General features: G+C 44.1%; 1 protein-coding gene across 1 annotated transcript; it reads right to left on the reverse strand.

Annotated features, from left to right (window-relative positions):
* Positions 1-148: 148 nt before the first annotated feature.
* Positions 149-19,024, reverse strand: LINS1 (lines homolog 1). Its single transcript, XM_066592865.1, has 8 exons — positions 18,855-19,024; positions 17,146-17,345; positions 14,187-14,392; positions 8,960-9,049; positions 8,417-8,558; positions 7,194-7,769; positions 3,717-3,900; positions 149-951 (listed from the first exon to the last, which is right to left on the reverse strand). The coding sequence occupies exons 2-8, from the start codon at positions 17,276-17,278 to the stop codon at positions 183-185; spliced, it is 2,100 nt and encodes a 699-aa protein (XP_066448962.1). The 5' UTR covers positions 17,279-17,345; positions 18,855-19,024; the 3' UTR covers positions 149-182.
* Positions 19,025-19,916: the final 892 nt, after the last annotated feature.

Below are 19,916 nucleotides of genomic sequence, written 5' to 3' on the forward strand. Positions count from 1 at the left end.
TTGCAATTGGGTTGAATAATTTTTTTTGCTACTCTATAACCAGACACAAAACTAGATCTGAACAGAGAGCACAGGGAAAGACAAATCCCAGAAGCTTTTAGTGACACTGCTCCTTGCTACCTTCATGGAAAAACAGACCCAGATTACATGTGTTTATATCCATTTATTCACATTTCAGTACTTTATTCTTTGCTTAGTGCGCACACATGAGAGAGTAGCTTTAGTAAAGCAGATGGGTTGTACGGAAACAGCTTCTTTCTATGGAGTCTGGAAATGGCTTCCTGAAGATCAACCAAGCACTGAGCAGACTGTCGCTGGATGCCCAGAGCTTGGCATGTGGTGGATGCAGCTTGCATACTTGCCGATGTGCTATAAAATGCTGAACACATGGATGTCAGCCCCAGCTTCTTCATTTGTTTATCTATATATGAGCTGTCGGCTCCTTCACGCTGTGCGATGATGAGACATGGTTCATTGCTTGACGTTTCGGATTCAGAATCTTCAGAGCTGTCATATTCGACAAGGCGTTGAAGAGCACCTAAAGAGGATGAGCTTTCACAGTGTGAAAGTAATGATTGCTTATCATTTTTTGGACCAGACACCATTGATGTATCCACATGTGGACTGCATTCTTGTGCCCGTGACATGTCCACTGTCTGCGGAGGACAATCGGAGATATTGGCAACACTAGGTACCTGGAGACAAGCTGACTTGTCAAGAAAGGTGCAGGTTAAAGAAAACTGAGGCCAGTCTTCCTTCAGAAGCTTCAAATACCTGACAAAGTACTCAAGGAAGCAGGTCTCGGAGGAGATCAGGAAGTCTAGGAGGACGGAAGCATCAAACAAAACATTCTTTAAGAGGAGCAAGAAAATACAGTGTGGGTTCATCCCGCATTGATGTGATGGCAACTTCCAAATGTCATTCTCATCACCACTAGTTGAAGAGTGTAGTCTAAGACAAGGATATAACAAATAACATACTTGTTAATATTATAAACTAGCTTTGTTTTGTCCTCGTTGCTCAATGCCATGCAGAAAAGGTCAAGGATGCAAATGACGTTGTTGCTCCACAGCCTCTTTTATCCAATATATAAAGCTGAAAATTAAAAAAATCCAGCCAACCAAAACATATATTGATAAGACTTCCACAGGCGCCTATGGCGGCACATATGTTCCCGGCAGCCTGTTGTGTGGAGAACGTCCCTGATGCAGGTTTTTTTTGCTTCAATTTATACAAAAAAAAAAACAAAAAAAACTTCTCATCACACAAATAAGGGAGCTTCAAGTGTGCCGTATCATCACTAATTAAAATGGTAGTATCAAGTTGTATACTCAAGTCTGAATGCAGTATGTATTTTTAACAATATCATGTCCACAGCAAAAAACACTATATTTAATATCAAAAAATAAAAACACAAATAAAATGACAATAGTTCAATTACTAAAAGCACGGGGCCCTCGCAGGAATAGAATACATATATGTAATCCACAGTGGTACTGCTGATAATATGCTGGTACTGCTATTACTTTTAAACAATGATGTACCCCATGGGGCAATGACTGGACATGGGTTCTCTTTTAGGTAAAAACTCACTTCCAGAGTGTTAGGTCGGGCTCACACGGACAGACCGGATTTGGCATGCAGGAGGCCTGCGGCGGATTCCGGCTGTGAACCTGATCAGCAACCCAGCGTACCTGATTTCTCTGTATTTTGGATAACCACAGTGACTCACCGTCGGGCATAGGGAGTACAGTTTTCTTTTTTCGATGTCTGAATTTCCCGTACAGTCGCTAGACGGTGACGCAGGTACCCGCAGCCCATACGCAAATGTTAATTGCATATGAGCTGTGGGTTGGATGGCCTCTATTGACTTCAATGGAGGCCATCCAGACAGAGTCCACAGCAAAATAGAGCATGCTGCGATTTTTCCTCCACTCACAAAGTACGCCATTTATATTCGCGAGTGTTCAGCGAAAAAAACCCCGAAAATTCATGCCTGTCAATGCCTGTGTTTTGCCGCGGATTGGAATCAGTCCTTGTAAGAACCCCCCCTCCCCTTATTCTTCACATATGAGGTATTTAAATCAGTTGTTATTTTTTGCTTCAATATCTTAGTATTGCAGCACGCAGCTATTTTTTTTTTTTCACTCTCTCATAGATTTTGTATGAATCCATAAGAAAGCTCTGTATAATATTAAAGGCACACAGAGGAACAGTATGGGGTCACATCAGGCTATGGATTACAAATAGCTACAAAGTAAAATCATATTACAGCCGTAAGCATGCGGACTTAAAGGTTTTTTTTTTACACAGGCCGATCATGGACTTAATGAATGGGCATCTGAAAGTTTGTTCCTGATCACGGGCCTGTGTGAAACCCCCCCCCCCCCAAAAAAAACGCTCATTTGCAGACAGATCGTATCTTTTCTGCCAGGGGGAAAAAAAAAAACAAAGTTCACTCATGAGCAGCACAGTTCCCTGTGAAACAATGGATGTGCTGCCAACAAATGCAAACTGTATTAACAATCATTTGCCCCCATACTAGCGTTAATCTGATACATATAAATAGCAGTAAGCGCCTTTTTATACAGGACGAACTGTCGGGCACAGGAGTGAGCATCGCTGGCGTCGCTCAGAACGCGGCCAGCAGTAAGGCGGGCAGCGTTCTTCCCCCACTCGTCTCCATTCACTGTAAGCAGTCATTTAGAACTGAATGGCGGGCAGTTACACTGAATGGCTAAATCGTTCAGTTATTCAGTCTCTGCATGCATTTACATGGGACGACTAGCATTCAAGACCCTGCAGGACCGCGGGTATTTAAAGGGGTTGTCCCGCGGCAGCAAGTGGGGTTAAGCACTTCTGTATGGCCATATTAATGCACTTTGTAATATACATCGTGCATTAAATATTGGCCATACAGAAGTTATACACTTACCCCTCCGGTGCTGGCGTCCCCGTCTCCATGGCGCTGACCAAAGCCGCCTTCTGCCTGGATTATACGCGCTTGCGCAGTCTGCCCTCTTCTGTCCGGCTCCGGAGTGCTCGCGCCGCAGAGGTCTTCTGCGCATGTGCAGAAGACCTGTGCGGCGCGAGCACGCCGGAGCGGCACCTTCAGCGCAAGCGCGTCTAATCCAGGGAGAAAGCAGCTTTGGTCGGCGCCATGGAGACGGGGGCGCCAGCACCGGAGGGGGTAAGTGTATGACTTCTGTATGGCCAATATTTAATGCACGATGTATATTACAAAGTGCATTAATATGGCCATACAGAAGTGTATACCCCCACTTGCTATCGCGAGACAACCCCTTTAAGCAACTCCTAACGATAATCGTCCCGTGTAAAAACGCATTAAGGCAATGTTCACATCTGTATCCGAGGTTCTGTTCAAAGCCTCCGGCACAGATCTGGCATGAAATTCTAGATAATAAAGTCCCACAAGCAAGACTTTTATCCGGTAAAATTCCAACAGGGTGACAGAAACCGAAAAGACTATTATAGTCAATGGGGTCCGTTCGACTCCATCAAAATGGACCCATTCAGCCAGGGGATTCGGTTTTCCTGCTCCTATTAAGGAGCAAGAAAATGGAATCCACCAATGCAGATGTGAACGCAGCCTTATGAGTATCAATCAATATGCTATACTGTCAATCGAGGCTTGTTAATGGGCAGAATATCTGTCTTTATGAAACCACCCTTGGTGATGAGATGAAGCTACACACCTTGGATTGTGGAGGTACATCTGGAGCAAACTCTTGGCTACCTCCAGCATGTCATCATCCTGCTCTATAAAGGTGAGGGACACCCATTCACAGAAGTGCACCGGCTCCTTCCATCCAAGATGCCGTTTTAGGAAATTCAGTAAGTGAGCCATATACACCGGCATTTCTGAAAATTCTGCATCTCCTAGAAACAAAAAACAAAACAAACACAAAACAAGTTCTTAACCTCAATCCATCAGATCGGACGTCACCTAGTTTAAAGAGTTAGTGATTCCCGATACCGGGCCGGCCTTGCACAGTTGAATATTTACCTAGTTAAGGGTGCAATCCAAGAGTCCTTCTCCATCATACATAAAAATGACTTATGCTAAAATATAAGTGTGGGACTTATGAGGTAATAGAAACGTTGAGCCAGATGAAACAATCATACTTACTTCATTCGAGTCCTTAAGACCAACATGCCAATTAAAGGCACTTACCATGCACACAAAAATGACAAGTAGAAGAGGAGTGGAACAAGGAGTCCTAACAATGTTTATTAAACTTTTAACTTTTTTAAGCACCTCTATCAAACCTTCTAAAGCTCCCAATCACATAAGTCTCTCATTTTCTGATGCGCTTCCGTCTACTTGAGGTATCCAAGTATGGAAAAGGTTACTCAGGACAAGGACAAGTTTCTATACTCACAGTCTGAAATGTTATCTTATCTGAATGTGCTGTTAAAAGGATTATGGTTCGGCTAACAAATGTAGTAAGGTTTTAATGTTTTCACATTATTTAGACCTATCAGACAATACTAGTGCATGCTCCCCTCCATTAGCCCGCAGGATACTGCTCTCGCTTTGTTTTTTTTGCTACCTCTCTAACTGCTTGCTCAAGCTACCGTTTACCAGCTCTGCTGCTACTGCTCTTCTACTGAGGGTCCGTTCCTCTTTTCTGCCTACACAGCCCCTAACGGACAAACTTTATCTTTCAACATCCTGTGCACATTGACTACACCTAATAATATACTTCCCGTAACATCAGCACTTCACTACCGCAACGCACCAATGACTGTCAGCTGTCTCCAACATCATGTCCTCTATCTGAAACAATCTTTCTAGGGGCTCGTTCGCATCATAATTTAGGGATTCCTCTTTCCCTACTCTGTTATGGGAGCAGGAAAGTAAATCCCAAGCCAGAACAGACCACCATTGGCTTTGATGGCATCTGATCAGCCTCAGTTATGCCCTCTGGAATTCTCTCGGGTGAAATAGCACTGAATGCAGCACCATTTGGTCTTAGATTTTAACAAATATTTGACTCTGATCTTTCCTTTTCTCCCTATAAATAATTATTTGCAAACTTACGTTACCTTTACCTCGAAAACATCTCCAGAATCTGCCTTTATCCCATGGTGGAAATAGCAAAAACTTTTACCCATTGCCCTGATTCATTCTTGTCTTGACTACTGCAACTCACTATTGATCGGTCTTCCCCCTCACTTAACTCTACGCTCTTCAATCCATCCTGAATACAGCATCTAGGCTTATCTTACAGTCTATCTAATTTGCTACACCGATGCCTCCCCCCTGTACCAGTCACTATACCGATGCCTCCCCCCTGTACCAGTCACTACACCGATGCCTCCTCTCTGTACCAGTCACTACACCGATGCCTCCTCTCTGTACCAGTCACTACACCGATGCCTCCTCTCTGTACCAGTCACTACACCGATGCCTCCTCTCTGTACCAGTCACTACACCGATGCCTCCTCTCTGTACCAGTCACTACACCGATGCCTCCTCTCTGTACCAGTCACTACACCGATGCCTCCTCTCTGTACCAGTCACTATACCGATGCCTCCCCCCTGTACCAGTCACTACACCGATGCCTCCTCTCTGTACCAGTCACTACACCGATGCCTCCCCCCTGTACTAGTCACTACACCGATGCCTCCCCACTGTACTAGTCACTACACCGATGCCTCCTCTCTGTACCAGTCACTACACCGATGCCTCCTCTCTGTACCAGTCACTACACCGATGCCTCCTCTCTGTACCAGTCACTACACCGATGCCTCCTCTCTGTACCAGTCACTACACTAGTTGCCCATCTCCTATAGACTACAGTTTAAGTTCTTCACTCTAACCCATAAAGCTCTCCCCAGTGCTGCATCGCCTTATGTCTAGTCCCTCATCTCTGTATACTTTACACCCCAACAATGTTCTCTATTCTGCTAATGATTTTTGACTTTTTCCAAGCTGCACCAGTTATCTGGAATGCACTACCCTAGACAAATTGGGTTAATCACAAATATCTATAGTTTTAAGCACACCCTAAAACCACATCTCTTTAGGGAGGCCCATTACATTCTCTAATCTCTCTCTTTTTAGTTTACCTCTCTTCTACACTCCCCCTCAGAACCTGGACCCCTTTATCCACCTTACATCTTAATGCACTTCATATCTGCACATACAGATATTTGTTGGCGACCGTTCATGCAGCTTAACGTACAGTACCATTTTTATAGAAAAGACTGCTGGATATTGACTAGAATAAGCACTTGTACCTCTTGTGTCACCCCTATATACTCTTAGATTGTAAGCTTTTGTGAGCAGGACCCGCAGTCCTATTGTTCACATTATCAGTTTAATATTATATGTAGGGTCTCATTTGATCTGCCCATGTACCCTCTGGTTTGTAAACTTCTGTGAAATATGCTGGCGCTAAGCATAGGTCATCTACAGCAAGTTTGGAAAACTCTTTCAGTCTAGGGATAAGCCCTCTAAATCAATGGAGGAGATATAGCTACCAGCGAGAAAGGCAATCTTGGTAAATCACCTTGAGTTACAGTATGTGTGATATCACCAATGGTGCTTGCCAGTTGGGTAATATGGGTGCACTACTGAACTATATCAGACTGCACCTCTAGTTGTTCACTATCAATTTCCTAATCAGAAATGTAGGTATAAAATGCCTATAAATCCTCTTCTAGATCATTAAAAGCTTGTTCCAGTTTAAGTGGCGGTGGGCCTTCATCTATAGTCTACTCCACCTCGTATCTCCTGATGTCAATGCATTCATTCCTGACATTGACAAGTCCAGGTTAAATCATCACATTCACAAAAAAAAAAAAAAAACTTCAGTTATTTCCTGATGAAGTCACAAGAGACTTTGCTCCTCTCAAAAGTTGCAAGACAGTGAAAACTTTTGTGATTGTTACAAAGTCAATTGTAACTTTGTCTCCATAGGGAATAATTGAAGTCTCATTGGGAACATGATTTTCCTGCAACTTTCAGCCACTGTTTAGTTCTAGCGGCCAGATCACTATCAGTATAACTCTGATAGTTCAGATTCAGAATCGGAACTATAATTGCTCCGTGTAAAAGGGCCCTAATACTTCTGCATGGCACGCTTAAGGACCGATAGGTGATACTTACTAGCACAATACAATTACATGCACACACTGTGTCAGTCTACATTGCAGATATTACCTTGCCCAATGCCGCCACAGGCTTTATTACGGAACTGAATTTCCAGAGCTTTGAGGACAGAAAGACTGGCTGCTCCCAGGATCACCAAGTCCGGACCAGGTTCCGAGCCTTCGTTGGCGCCTCCAAAGCTGCTTGACCTGCCACATGAAGGCACTTGCAATAGCCAGCCTTGCTGTACTGCATTCAGTAGTGTGGTAGCCAAGACGGCCAGCTCTTCATCCAAAGCTGCATCTTGCTGGTTAAATAGATTGTGAGGAGAGGGCAGGAAATCTTCCCCCGCCTTATACAGCAGACATCGTTTTAGCACCAGGATGACCTGCTTCTTCACAAAGTAAGGAACAGGAACAGACATTAGGTTCAAGGCCTGAGGAAGAATCACAGATAAAACACGTTTGCAGAGGGAGACATTTAATTTCAGCTCTATTCTTAAGGCAACCAAGACTTCTAATAGATCCAAGAGGCAGGAGAGCCGACTGCTGGACTCAGCCCCTAGGGGAGGTTGGCATTCAGTCATACAGGTGGAGCAGAATCCTTCAAATACATCTTCCAGAGCCACCATAATCTGCAGTAAATGATCTAGAAGACATAAAAGTGCAACTTATCTATCAGGTAATGAAAGAACCCCAAAACCCCGCAAGAAGAGCTTACACTGACCAGTAGACACCAGTATGGGTACAGTAACGGACAGTATTGTTGGGTACATATGGAGGGTCTAACCAATGCAAAAAAATGACATCAATTAAAGGGACTCTCTGGCATTTTTTTCGATTATGTAACTAGTCTATCAGAATATGTAAGTTGGCTAGTATTATCTTGGTTAGTTGTTCCTTTCGATCTAAAATTCCTGGAGTTATTGTCCTCAGATAGTCATGTGATCTCATTCTGATCAGCTCAACTTTACTTGGGTTTATGTGTTTTCAAAGTAGTCACTTTTGCAGGCAGCATAATATCTGTGTGATGATATAGCTAGAGAAGCTCTTTAAGGATGGAGGGGCATAGACACTCCTATCAGTGTTACTGATGATCACACAGCTCATGGCACACAGTTATAATAGAGGAGATCACAGCTCATCCTGCTGACTGTATAGTTGTGGCCTGAAGTTTATTTAGGTGCATATAAAAGGCAATAACAGAGTCTTCCTTGCAACAGACATAGTACAGGCTGTAGGTGGTGATGTTTGCTGATGCATTATGGGATTGATAATTATAATGTATAATCCTACCTCCCTTTCTAATCCTCTCATCCACAAGGATTCCTTTGTAAACAGATATCAGAGACATCAGACATGGCATTACTGTGTAGGATCCCGGATCTTCACTCAAGGTATTTAGGCAGAACTGAATCCAACGAGCATTCACTTCATTCTAGAGAAACAAGGACAATGGAACAGAAGTTTGCTAAAAGTATGAGGGCAGTCCTAAAACTAATGGGCTTAACCATTTAAACTTCAACTATTGAGAACCAGAGAGACAATAGAATAAATTGCACCCAATCCCATTTCAGTGCACCTTTACTTAGGACCCCAGATTTCCAGTAAGTGAAATCCAAAATGGTGCTACAGAGGTTTGATGGCTCTAATGAGCCCCACAACCCATCCCTGGAAACCACTGGAGGTCTTGTATATTCTCTTCTGAGACAGATCTATGACACATCATTGTGTGGATTATATATTATATTGCCGCACATCTGGAGAACAAGAGGTTAAATACAGACCGCTGACAGCTCCAAGAATTTATAATTCAGAGGTAATACAAAATGAGCTCACCTGGAATTTCAGTTGATATAGCACCAAATATGAGAGGCACTTGGAGGAGATGTGTGATAGCACCTTATCTGAAGTGTTTAACAGTCCAATCTGCAGAGAGGAAAGCTAGAATGTTACATATGCAACAATATAAACGGACAGTGTAGAAGAGGACGGAGCGCCTTTACTCACTATTATGGAAGCCTTTAGCATTTGAAAGGGCATCAAGACTACTTACAATTGTTATACCATAGATATGTCCCAATAAGAGGGTGCAAACACATTCTCTATACGACTTGTGTCCCAATCCACGGCCTGCAAAATAGTTTGCGATCTATGTCCCGGTACAGGCCCATTTAGACAACGATTATCGCTCAAAAGATGTCTTTTCAGCGATAATCGTTGTCATTTACATCGCAAGATGATTGCTCAAACGTTCTTCTCTTGTACAGCCGAGCACTCCCAGTGGAGGATGTAGAGGACAAGCGGGGGGCCGCTTGTTCTCTGCATCTAGCTGTTCCCCACTGGGAGCGCCCGGTTGTCATACAGCCAAGTGATCCCAGCAGAGGATGCAGAAGACAAGCGAGGTGTCCCTGCTTGTCTTCTGCATCCAGCTCTTCCTCACTCGGAGCACCTGGCTGTTATACAGCCGAGCACTCTCAGCGGAGGATGCAGAAGACAAGCAGAGTGGCCCTGCTCGTCTTCTGCATGGAACCCCCCGGCTGTTATACAGCGGAGCATTCCTCGTGGGGTATGGAGAACAGAGCTGTCATCAGGGAGCGAGATACAGCTGAAACAATGGTATCAGTTCTATCCCGCTGTGAATCCCTGATAAGACTCATCGTTGTCTTACAGCATGCTAAAAGACAACGATGAGCGATGGTTTAACGAAAACTGCACGATGTCAGTGCAGCTACACACAAAGATTTTCGCTCAAAAGATGGCTTTGAGCGTTAATCGTGTCTAAATGGGCCTTAAGACTTCTTGGTCATGCAGCTGAACCAAGAGAACCTACATAATGCACTTCCCTGCAACACTGACCCCTTAAGAAGCGGGAAGCACGTCCTGGTAACAGATTCCCTTAAGCCGGTTTCACACACTGGTTTTTGTGGGAGCTTTTCATGCAGGGTGTTGAGCTAAAATCAGCACATAATATAGGAAATATAAAAGGAAGGACTAAAGGCCCATTTACACGTAACGATTATTGCTCAAAATTCGTTCAAACGGCCGAAAATGAGCGATAATTATTACATGTAAACGAGGGCATCGTGCACCTTTTGCTTGAACAATGATTTTAAGGTGAACTTAAAATCCATCCTTCAGCTTGTGAGAGATAAAGTATCTCTTAATAGACTGCACACTGTTAACTCCACGGAAGCCAGCAGATAACATTGTAAGAAAACAATGCAGCTGTTTGCATAGCTGGGCGTGTGATTAATCACAGGCTGGGCTCTGCAAACAGCTCCTGGAAGCCCTTTTACATGCAAATGAAGATGATAAACTGTTAATGGCCATTAACACTTTATGCAAAAATATCGCTGAATTTTTTTAGTCTTTGCATGTAGATGCGCCTTTAGCATCTCTTTACACGGGCCAAGAATCAACCCTTGTAAGGAGAACTGATTAAGGCACTCATTTACTGCCAGTCACATACAGCAGGGAATTACCTATATGAGGAAGAACAATTGTTAATGCGATCAACATCCCACCCCATGTGACCACCGGCAGGTCCTCTCTGAAATGTGGAATAACTAATGATAAATGCTACATTCACACGGGCGTTGCGAGACGCATGAATATGACCTCCATTCTTTTGAATAGACTTATTCACACGAGCGATTTTTTTCCCCTCATAGCAATGCTGCAGCATGTTTTATCTTGTGGCGTTCCCTCGGAACACATCGCCCACTGTGTCCAATGGGACCTTAAAAGACACAACATGACACTCGCATGTAGTGCGATATGAGGTTTCCCATTGAAATCAGTGGTAAATACTTGTGATCATCTGACGTGCGCGAGAAACGTGCCTGAGGACCGCAATTTTACAGAAGCGATGTAAGACATTTTGAATGAATAACACCTAGCATCAGTGTGAAAAAACGTGCGATATCGTGCCTGCCCGTGTGAATCTGTCCTGAATCGGTTTTCTAGGTGTTTACTATTGATGATCCATCCTCAGGAAAGGTTATCAATAGTTGATCACCGGGGATTCACCACTTGGGATCCCTGCCAATCAGATGATCCTCTGCCTACTGTCACTGCAGCCGGGGCAGCTGTCGGCATCGTGGTCCGAACTAGAAGAGTAATAGAAAGATTTCGCTCCCATTGAAAAAAAATGAGAGATGCCTTTTTATTACACTTCCAGCTAGTCAATGCGGTCAGAGCCAGAAGTGTATTGGAAGCCACAGTGCTCATTGATTTCAATAGAAGCAAAGCCTTCCTAGTACTCTTCTGAATCTGACCACCAATGCAGCAGTGCAAGAGAGGACGAACGTGAGGCAGCAGCGCAAGAACACGTCCTTCTATAACAGGAGAATAACCTGCAGGACAAACACAGAAGACATCACCCTATGTCAGGTCCAGATCAGGATGAAGTGTATCGTTACATCTCGTCTCCTCTGCAGACTCTAGGCAAGATTTTTATAGTATACCACTCCATAAAGGTATAGTAATGATGAAGCAGATAAATGTTAACTCCTTAGTGACCAAGCCTGTTTGCGCCTTAATGACCAGGCCAAATTTTGGAAATCTGACACGTGTCTCTGTAACATAGAATAACTCCATAAAGGTTTTGCATATCCAAGTGATTCTGACATAGTTTTTTCACCACATATTGAACTTCATTTAGGTGGTGAAAATAGACCAATAGAATTAGTGTATATTTTTTTAAAAGCACCAAAATTGTGAAAATTGTGTAAAAACATTGTCGTTTTTTCACATTGTCAACTGTAATATCTCAAACATGTGCAAACATACTGTACACATTTTTGATAAGATATATATTTCCATCTATTTATTTTATTCTGGAAGCACATTGGAAAAACATCAGTTTTTTTTAACCATTTAGGAGGCGTACAAATTTAACATTGATTATTAACATTTTGAGGAACACTTTGTTTTTCTACACCAAGCCAAGATTGCAAAGGCTCATAGGTGTCAGAATGATAGAGCCCCACAAATGACCCCATTTTAAAAACTACACCCCTTAATGTATTCACTGAGAGGGGTCAGGAGTATTTTGACCTCACAGTTTCTTTTCAGGAATTAATGCAATTTAGAGGAGAAAAAAAAACAACAAAACATTGGTATTTTTGCAAATATGCCATTTTATAGACAGGATTTTTTTCTATGGTACACATGAAAATGAGGATTTACACCCTAAAATGGATACCCCTGTTTGTCCTGTATTCAGAAACATACCCATTGTGGCCCTAATATTATGTCTGTTTGCACAATGGGGCCCAAAATGAAAGGAGCTGCTGGTGGATTTCAGAGCAAAAAAGTTTGCTTGAAGGTGATTTAGGCCCCATTGCCCACTTGTAGAGCCCTTGAGCGGCCAAAACAACAGAGAACCCCCACAAATGACCCCATTTTGAAAACAAGACCCCTTAACAAATTCATCTAGGGGTGTACTGCGTATTTTGACCCCACAGTTTTTGAATGAATCTAAGCAAAGCAGAAGGAAAAATTACGATTTTTTTTTTTTTGGCAATTGTGTCATTTAAAAAAAACTGTTTTTTTGTACAGGACACATAGGAATGAAGGCTTGCACCCCAAAATGGATACCCCCGTTTGTCCTGTGTTCAGAAACATACCCATTGTGGCCCTAATATTATGTCCGTATGCACAACAGGGCCCAAACCAAAAGGAGCATTAAACATCAATTGTTTTTTTTTACTTTTACATAATCACCATCACCCATTGGATAACGGCAATCACGTGACTGGGGAACGCTCACCGCTACCCTTGGTCACTGCTCCAGTCTCTCGTCTACCTTTAGAAGCCAGGAGCAAGAATTTAAATTTCCCGGGCCCTCCCCAGCTTCTGAGCTTGTGTCCCCCATTTTGCCAAGTGCGCATGTGCTGAAGCTTTGGAGAGGTCGACGGATAGGGATCCCATCAGGGGACATCGTCGGAGGGTTTAGGTAAGTAATTTCACCTCCTCTCACGGTTCGGATCTGTGACGGGAGGTGAAACTTTATTTATTTTTTTTACTTTTCCATTGGATAACGGCAATCACAAGACCGAGGCCTCCAGGCTCGCGGCTGGTTTCGTAGCCAGAAGCAGGGAGATTTTAAGTTACCCCGGCAATCCGCATGCATCTGCCATTTTGGCGACGGGCCGTACGCAGAAGGTCCATGGACAAATCCGGGAGCCTTGGGAGCGTAATTTCATCTCCCCTCACAAATATGATCCATGAGGGGAGATGAAACTTAAACTTTTTCTTCTGCTTTTACACTTTTTTTTTTCTTTTACATGATCGCTGTTATCTATTGGAATGCGGTTCCCGCTGACAGCTCTCTGCTTTCGTCTACTCATACTAGCCGGCAGCAGAAAGAATTTAAATTTCCCAGGCCTTCTGCGCATGATGTATGACATCTGGCGTGTATGCACAGACGCCGCTGTCAGGTCTTGGAAGACCGGAACACCACGTGACATCGCATAGGATGCAGGTGAGTACTCTCAGCTCCCCCCATGGATCCAATCCATGAGGGGAGCTGAAACTTTAACTTTTTTTGACTGTCTATTTACTTTAATGCGATCACCATTATCCTTTGGTTAACAGAGATCGCATGACTGGGGGGGGTTGCTGCACGCGGTTACCCATGACAGCTCCAGGTTGTTGGCTACCTCCGGAGGTAGCCGACGGCATGTAGCAATCATGTCCACAGCCCATGTGGCTTTAATCCCCTGAGCGAGAGTGTTTTTATGGCATCGGATTAAAGCCCACTAAACCAGGACGTAAAAACGATATGGCGTGGTCACTAAGGGGTTAAATGAATATATAAACCTTTGGGCCTGTTCTAAGGTTCCACCATGCAGCCAAACCAGAAGGAAGGTGATGCAGTAAGAGGAACGCCCTGTCTTCCAGCTACTCTCCAACAGGCACCATTGAAAGAGTCATTGCAAAGATGCCAACTGGTATATATGTGTGCGGGGCAGAAGAACACAAAGTTCTCCACAGAGGGAGATATTTGAGATTCAGGATTTTCAGTTTCAAGTTTTACTTAGCAATGCTCATTGCTTACTATTGTTTTATCAACTCCATTCTGTTGCAGCAGCTCCACCACTTGGGAATACTGACATCTAATGTGCGACTCGGTGCAGAGGTTCTCGGCTTTGATGATCAGAATCTGGATAAGAGACAGCTGAAGCAAGGTCAAATCCCGGGGTACCCATGTGGTGGGCGCACCGTCCAAGCACAGATTAGTCACCGGCACATTTTCCTGTATTGCTAAAATGTATACAAAAAGGAGAGAGCAAGAAAAAGAGAAAGGGAAAGAAAGAAAACTAAATTAACCCCTTAAGGACCAGACCGTTTTGTACCTTATACGGGCTTATTTAGATGCCCGTATATCGGCCGGGTATTCATGCCCGGACGATATATATGGCGTCTCTCTCTGCAGGGGGAGGAGGCTGGAAGAGTCAGGAGCAGTGCACTGAGCTCCCGCTTCCTCTCCACCCCCTTTCCGCCCCTTTGCAATGAGGAGCAGGGGCGGAGCTAAGTCTCATTGGCTTAGCCCCACCCCCTCCCCTCCCATTGCAAATAGTGCTGAGGGGCGGAGAGGGGGCGGGAGCTCAGTGCACTGCTCCTGACTCTTCCAGCCTCCTCCCCCTGCAGAAAGGCGTGAATACCCAGCCGATATACGGTGGTCTCAATAAGCCCTAAGGACCAGACACTTTTTAGGGATTTTACCCATGTGGCGGTTTTACTGCACTATTTTTTTTCCTTTAGCTACCAAAATTATTTTTGCTGGTTTTTTTTTCGTGACATATAGGGCGATTTTTTAAATATCTTTTTCACTGACTTTTTTTCTGTTTTTTTGTTTTATTGGGGGTAAAATGATTTTTTTTAACATTTATAGTTATTTTTTTATTTAATGTATTTATGCTAAAATAAAGTATGGGAACGGGTTCCTCTATTTGTTTCGGACGCTTTGATTTATAGTATGCATGGTTTTGGATTACAGGGCGCATACGGCGTCGGCTTTGTGTTATTCTCTGTTTTATTCTGTAATTTAGTTTTACTGATGTATGTAATTCTGTTGTTTACTATCTGTGTCCCCCATGATGTCATGTAAGACCTCTGGGGGACAGTCATTTTTTTTTTATTTGGCACTTTCCCACTGTAGCTGGGGCATCCACAGGAGCCCCAGTTACAGGGGAAAACAGCCCCTGCAGTGACATTAGTCACTGGCAGAGCTGTCCAGGGTCTAGTCTGACCCTCCAGCTCTGCTGTAGCAGGGAATCCCAGGAGGTTACATGTTACTTTCACTTTCAGTACACAGTGCTCAGAGTGCATTGTGTACTCGGGGAAGCAGGAGGCAGGAAGGGTTAAAAACTCATCCTGCCTTCTTCTCTGGGTTATCATCTGTTACTAACAGCTGATAACCCGTTCCTGCCTCTGATTGATGGCAGAGCAGGAGACTTAAAGCGCCGCCGCAATTTTACATACAGCGGGCTTTAAGCCCAGGACCAGGTGCCGTAAATGTACAGTGCCTGGTCCATAATGGGTTAAAGAGACTAAAAAATTCGGAATATGCTGCATACATGATTAAGGCTCTTCTCATATAACGTTATTTATTATAAACCTAAAGCTGGTTCTATCTCAGTTTTTGTTTTTTACGCAGAAAGTTGCATTGAGATGGAAACCAGGAAGGAACTGCTGAAACAGAGGCCTCTTTAGTCTCTGTTTCACAAGGTTTCAGTCCGTCAGTCTTCAACTAGATCTGCACTTTTCTATCCAGTTTTGAAGGGTGGGGGGTCTTACCAATCAGCGGTCTGAAGAGGCCCCAGCCTCTTCTCAGACACGTCACACCATGTTCATTGGTCACAAGGCCGAGAGCAGTTCAGTCCCATTCATGAGAATGGAATCGCACTGCTATACCAAGCATAGCCACTATACAATGTACAGCACTGTGCCTTGAATGGACTGAAGTGGCTGCGATTCTCACCCGAGTGTCACTGTTACTTCAATCAGCGGACCCCCGGCGATCAGCTATTGGTGACCCAGCCCAAGGAACCCTTTTAATGTGCGATTGGTGGGGTCTGATCCCTGGGGCTCTTATTGATCAGCAGAATGTAGGGGCTGTTCTCCTCATTGGAGTAATCGCTGACCCTTCAACTGATCAGTGGAGACCATGAGCAGCGGATCCCCGTCAATCTGCTATTAATGACCCATCCTCAATAGTACAAAATGACAAAGCCCCTTTAAAGTATTAACATATTAAATATACACACTGATGGCCTATTTCTGAGTTAGGCCATTAATGCTTGATCAAAACAAAGGGGCTGCACTTCATTCTAAATTCAACTATTCACTTGAAGGAGGTAAGCTGCAGTATAAAGTAACAGCCACATGCAGAACGCCGGCTGCACACAGGGCTTTTTTGACTTTTTTAACTCTTTGTTTTACTCGCGCCCTTGCTAGGCAATGACGTGGGTACACATGGCCTATCCGCATTGTCAATTGCGGATGGGCTGCAGGACAGATGGCTTCCATTTACTTCAATGGAAGCCGTCCGTGTGGATTCCACTGAGAAATAGAACCTGTGTGAACGGACATGTGAATGCTCTATTCTTTCGATGGGTATGGAATACCGCGGATCGTCGGCGCAGGTGACAATCGTACATTCCGCAATTCAAATCTGGTCGTGGGCCACCGGCCTAAATGTGTATCGGTAAAAGCATGGAAGGGGCAGTGATGACTCCAATGAGTACAAGAGCCCCTACACCCCGAGGATAGGTCATCAAAAGTACAAAGTGACAAAACCCCTTTAACTACAGAAGGCCGGTCTCCCACGACCGCATTTGAATTGTGCAATCCACTATCGTCACCCCACGGAAGATCAGCAGTATTTCGCACACATTTAAAAAAAAAATAGAACATGCAAATATCCGCTCAGATGGGCAGACATCTCACTGACCGCTGGCGACAGCCTTGCCCATCTATGGCAGATAAGAGTTACTCTAAGACAGCTGTATCACCTGAGCCGTCACCCACTTCACTCGGAATGCATGGCATTAACAGAGCTGCAGACGCTTGCCCGTCTTCATGTAGGGGGGCAGCTAGCAGTAACTTCTTGTGCAGCTCCCTCAAGCCTGGGAACGGTCCCTCCATCGCCTTCAGACACTTGACTAGTGCACATTACATGGAAGATCATTATTGGACTCAGCGCCTAATCCTCCTAGATCAATAAAAAGAAAGAAAAAAGAATGAAGTATGGCTCCGTTACATATGAAGCTCGCTACTAGTCCCCTCTCAAGTGTCACCCGCCATTACCCAACAGGTCCTCCTGTAAGGCTTGAGCTACATGGCAATGTTGGCCTCGCAACATGAAGAATGCAATGTGACACTGCAAGTAATAATTGTGGATGTGGTCACGTTCTTACTCATGACCCCATGTGGCTGTGACGGTCTCAAAAAACACCAAACATGCAGAATGTTTCTTCACAAGTTGCACATGACTTTGCCATCATAGACTTCAATGCAAGTCACATGTCATGGGTGTTACAAATACTAAATCACATGTGACTTGCAGCCAAATCGCACCCTAAGACAGTCAAGTCACAGACATTTTCTTTAGTCGCGCGACCAAAGTCACCTCAAAGCCTAATGAATGGAGCAGTAATTACTTGGTCAGAAACTTAAATGGATTGTGCAGTTGTAAATAATGATGGCCTGTCCTCAGAACAGTTCATCAACAGTAGATTAGTGAGGTCCATTGTTCAGGACTCCCACCAATCAGCTGTTTGCCGGGCCAGTACACTCGTGCAAAGCCGATTTCTGCAGGAAGTAGACATCTCCGTTCTTACAGCAGTGGGAAGGCTTGGTATTACAGGCCAAGATACCATTGAAATGAATGGTAATTTTGCCTGCAGTACCAAGACTGGCCTCTACTATAAGAACGGAGCTGCTTGGTTCCTGCAGAAATCAGCTCAGTGCATGAGCTGGCTGACTTTGGTGAACAGCTGTTTGGTGGGGGAGCAGCCCCACCAATCTACTATTGATGACCTATCCTAAGAGGTTTACAATTAGACAACCATTGTTGGGACTTTAGGTGTTATTTTCTATTAATGACCCATTATAAGGAATGGCAGGGGGTCTGCCGGGCGGGATCCCCGCTGATCAGCTGATGCCCATTGCTGCTGTCCGTGCTGCAGTGGTTCAGGTTGGTATTAAAGTCACAGCTACCAATTAACTCAGTGGGAGCTGTGCCTGCGGGACGCTGCTATGCTGTCAGTGCCATCTACTTCCAGCACTGACCACACCCATAGCGGCTGCGTAAATTGGCGGACCCCCAACTGATCCTCTATTGATGACCTATACTGAGGATAAGTCATCAATAGCGAAAAGAAAAAGGCAAAAGCCCGACAATCCCTTTAAGGACACGTGTGGTCAGACCCAGTCGCGACTATAATGGCCCGCCCACTATTTACGACATTCTTATGAATCACGAAAAGCATCATACGGGCTTCATAAATAGGACGATCAACCAAGACTTAACTAACCACTATTCATGCATTACAGACTGTGCACCATGTGCTTCCATACTCCATCCTGCATTGCTGCACTTGTTTTTGCTAACCTTGGAGCAAAAAAATGCTACAAAACCGAGATGCTAATGTATATAACCCAATAGAGCTGCAATGTCCCCGCAGAATACACATCAGTCCTGGTGCACAGCGTTACCTACCACATGCAGAACATCAGCGGACTTCATGACAGACACCTAAGATGACCCTGCACAAGAACACCAGCATCAAACCTAGCGCAAAGCATGCATGATAATGTAGTCCTTAGGGGGAGCGAACGTCCTGCGCATGCGCAATGCCTGTTTGCATGTCCTGCTAGCAACGGAGCGACAGTCTCTAGTGTCTTTGGGTGGTGGGCGGAGTTTCGTTCGCCGTCTTAGCCTATCAGCTTCCTCTAGGGATGGCTTCCGTCTTCCCCAGTGTGGATTGTGTCGTCTGCTGCCGGGCAGGACCCGGAGAGGTGTCTAAACAAGTGCCTGTTTTATTACATGGAGTGATAACTATGTTAAAAGCATTCCGGCTGCCTTAGGGCTCCGTTCTGGGTTTTCATCTCTCTGATCCGTTTTTTTGGAGGAGAGAAACTGATATAAGATGGAAAAAAATGTTTGGGGTTTCAAAAAGATGAAAAGCAAACAAAAAGGCTTTTTTTTTCCGCTTCTATTTCGTCAAGTTTGTTTTTTTTTGGATGGAAAAATAACATTGCAGGCTGCGCCATTTTCCCGTCCAAAACAATAGAAACTTATTGGAACGGAAGCTTTTCCGTTTTTTTTAACCCCTTAAGGACCGTCCCCTTTTTTCCCCCCATTATCATTTTTTCCTCCCACCCCCTTTTAAAAAATCATAACTCTTTTATTTGTTCATCAGCGTTGTTATGAGGGCTTGTTTTTTGCGGGACGAGTTGTATTTTTCAATGGTGCTATTTAATGTACCATATAATATACTGAAAAACACTTAAAAAATTCTTGGAGTGAAATTAAAAAAAAAACAAAATTCAACCTCCTTTGGGTGCGTCTTGTTTCTACGGCGCAAAAATGACCCGATCAGTTTATTCTATGGGTCAGTACGATTACTACCATACCAAACTTATCGGGTTTTTTTTTTTTGCTGTACTTATTTTATTTGTTTTCAAATATATTTAATTTTTTTAAATTATTTTCTGCTCTGTCAGCTCTAACTTTTTTATTTTGTCATCAATATGGTTGAGGGCTCGTTTTGTGCGGGAC

The sequence above is a fragment of the Eleutherodactylus coqui genome, chromosome 2, assembly GCF_035609145.1.
Source record: "Eleutherodactylus coqui strain aEleCoq1 chromosome 2, aEleCoq1.hap1, whole genome shotgun sequence".
NCBI classification, from domain to species: Eukaryota; Metazoa; Chordata; class Amphibia; order Anura; family Eleutherodactylidae; genus Eleutherodactylus; species Eleutherodactylus coqui.